The 2,302-nt window shown below is 34.1% G+C and overlaps 1 protein-coding gene across 1 annotated transcript in view; it reads left to right on the top strand.

Annotated features, from left to right (window-relative positions):
• Positions 1 to 1,055: 1,055 nt before the first annotated feature.
• LOC106754974 (ABC transporter B family member 26, chloroplastic) overlaps positions 1,056 to 2,302 on the top strand; it is a gene marked incomplete at its 5' end in the record, with an annotated part of 27,287 nt that continues 26,040 nt past the window's right edge. Inside the window, 2 exons of the mRNA XM_014637048.2 lie at positions 1,056 to 1,198; positions 1,591 to 1,633. Coding sequence (XP_014492534.1) covers positions 1,056 to 1,198; positions 1,591 to 1,633 — 186 coding nt within the window. The remainder of the gene's footprint in view (positions 1,199 to 1,590; positions 1,634 to 2,302) is intronic.

A 2,302-nucleotide genomic window follows, 5' to 3' on the forward strand; every position in this document is an offset into this window, starting at 1 on the left:
CACAATTTAGTTACCGGAGAAGTTGCTAATATTCCTGTAGCTCTAACTGCTATATATAAATTCGTTCTCAGGGATGTTAACAAGTTGATGATTTTGATGCTACTGTGAACTTCTTAACCGGTTAATCAATTTTGTGGAACCAAAGTAATACGAGTATATATCTATTAGTGACCAGATTATATATTTAATNGTGTTTTTCTTTTATAGAAGTCTGGCAGGTTAAATTTGGATAGCGTTTGTTGTTCTGCACTNCAATGTTGTCTGTGAAATGTTATATATTTCACGAGTTTAATATTCATGTACTGTCTTGGAAAGAAAATTTATNCTGTGAAGTGTCAACCAATTAAAGTGATTACTATTAAATCAATGGATTTATCATATAAAATACCTTTACATTGTCCGTGTATTCTAATTAGATTCATATTCCTTTGTTTTTCAATATTTGTTCTCCCTTTTTGTTTCAATGGAGTTCTATAGTCGAGTACGTGGAATAAATTACTGTATCACTGATCACGTGTTTCCATGCATTTCAATAAAAGAGTTTGACCTTGACATTATTAGCTAACTAAAAGTTCAATCTTAGTGTTTTTCATTGCATGATCGAGGGATAGATGGTCCACCAAAATTAAACTCCTCAACTTGGTTATTTGCTACATAACTCTTTTTTTATTTTTATTTTTTATTTTTATTGTGAAGATCTAAGACCTAATTACAAAGGCCACTCTAGAAACAGCCTCTCAAATCTAAGATCTTAGTGCACTTGGTTGCCACTTCTTTTAAGATCTATGACCTCATGCAAGGTGGGATGGTAGGCTAAAGTTCAAGCACAGTTGTTTAGATAATGTGATATCATAATCAAGCAAGCTGGCTGTTATCCCCGGAAATACTCAGTACCATTTGAGTTATGTTTCTTATAGTTTGTTAACTTTTATTTTATGAAGAGATGGTAAAGGCACTACNGTCCTAAAATAAGTGGTGCAACTTGATATACGTGCAGCACTGTAGCTTCATGATTTTTATATTTTTCACCCAGTCTATGTTAATTCTAAATATTTATTCTGCTGCTGCAGCTTTCAGAGATCTCCATACCAAGTATATTGGCAGCATCAATATTTTCAGCACAGAGTGGTGAGACTGTGGCGTTCTCTAGGAATGCACTGTTTTTANTTCTTTTGTGCTTAACTTCAGGGATATGCAGGTGATTCTTATAGAGCTTTGTTTCTTTGTAACCTTTGTTTTTAGTCACTCTTCCTGATATCTCTACAATGATTAGTAAACTGATTATCCAAGGTGCTAGAGTACCGACTTAACTCACCCTAAAATAATTAGGGTGCTTGTTCTGANTAACTAGGGCCACTAATAGTAAAAATAAGAGGCGAGATATCTGAACTTTTAAAACACATTACCTAATTNTTAGTAAACCTTGTTCAAAGTGCCTAATGTTTTTTTCTATATGCTTATTCTGTCACTGTCCTATCAAGGAACACTTTGACTCAATTTATTGCCTATTCTTGATATGAGCTTTTTGACATTTGTTTTAGTATTAAGATGGAGTGGGTCATAATTGTGTTCTCCCATTTTGAATTTCAGTGGCCTACGAAGTGGCTGCTTTGGAATTTTGAATGTAACCTTGGTAAGTCTTGATCTCANCCCTTTCTCAAATCTCAATTAACATTTTCGGATGGGTCAAGTTTCATATGCAGGGCATTTTTCTTTACTCCTTATCATGCCTCTACTATTNCTATGAATCATTGTAGGTAGATTATCTTTTGTTCGATTAATACAATTAATGAAATCATCAGTTCATCAAAACTGAATACTATTTATTATGATAAGAAGATATGAAATTACATTTCTTATTGAGATTCTACTAGAAGATTATGATTAGACTGTCAAGAGCAGATTGTTGAGAGTAGACTGTTCTGGTGTAATAATGTTAAAACAACAAGAAGGAAATAAACATAGAAACAACCAACCCTAGCCTCAGGATGTTCAACACANTGCAGCCACTTTGTATAGTGTTTTTGCCCATTCCTCTTCCACCCCGATATGGTTAGGATTCCAGATTTCTTTTTCNTTTCCAGCTCAACATTCTGCTCATTGTTCCCTCCCTGGACCATGGGTAAATTAACTCCTCTATTGGTCCATTATCTCCTAAGCTCCTTGATGACTCCTAGAATGGTCATAAGATATGGGCTTAATACATTGATTCATTACTTTTCATTTTTTGCATGGTTACACTATCGGGTAAGGATGTTAGCCTTTTCACAAATGTCCTTGGTATGACAATGGTGTAAAAAGA

This window comes from Vigna radiata, unplaced genomic scaffold (assembly GCF_000741045.1).
Source record: "Vigna radiata var. radiata cultivar VC1973A unplaced genomic scaffold, Vradiata_ver6 scaffold_301, whole genome shotgun sequence".
Lineage (NCBI taxonomy): Eukaryota > Viridiplantae > Streptophyta > Magnoliopsida > Fabales > Fabaceae > Vigna > Vigna radiata.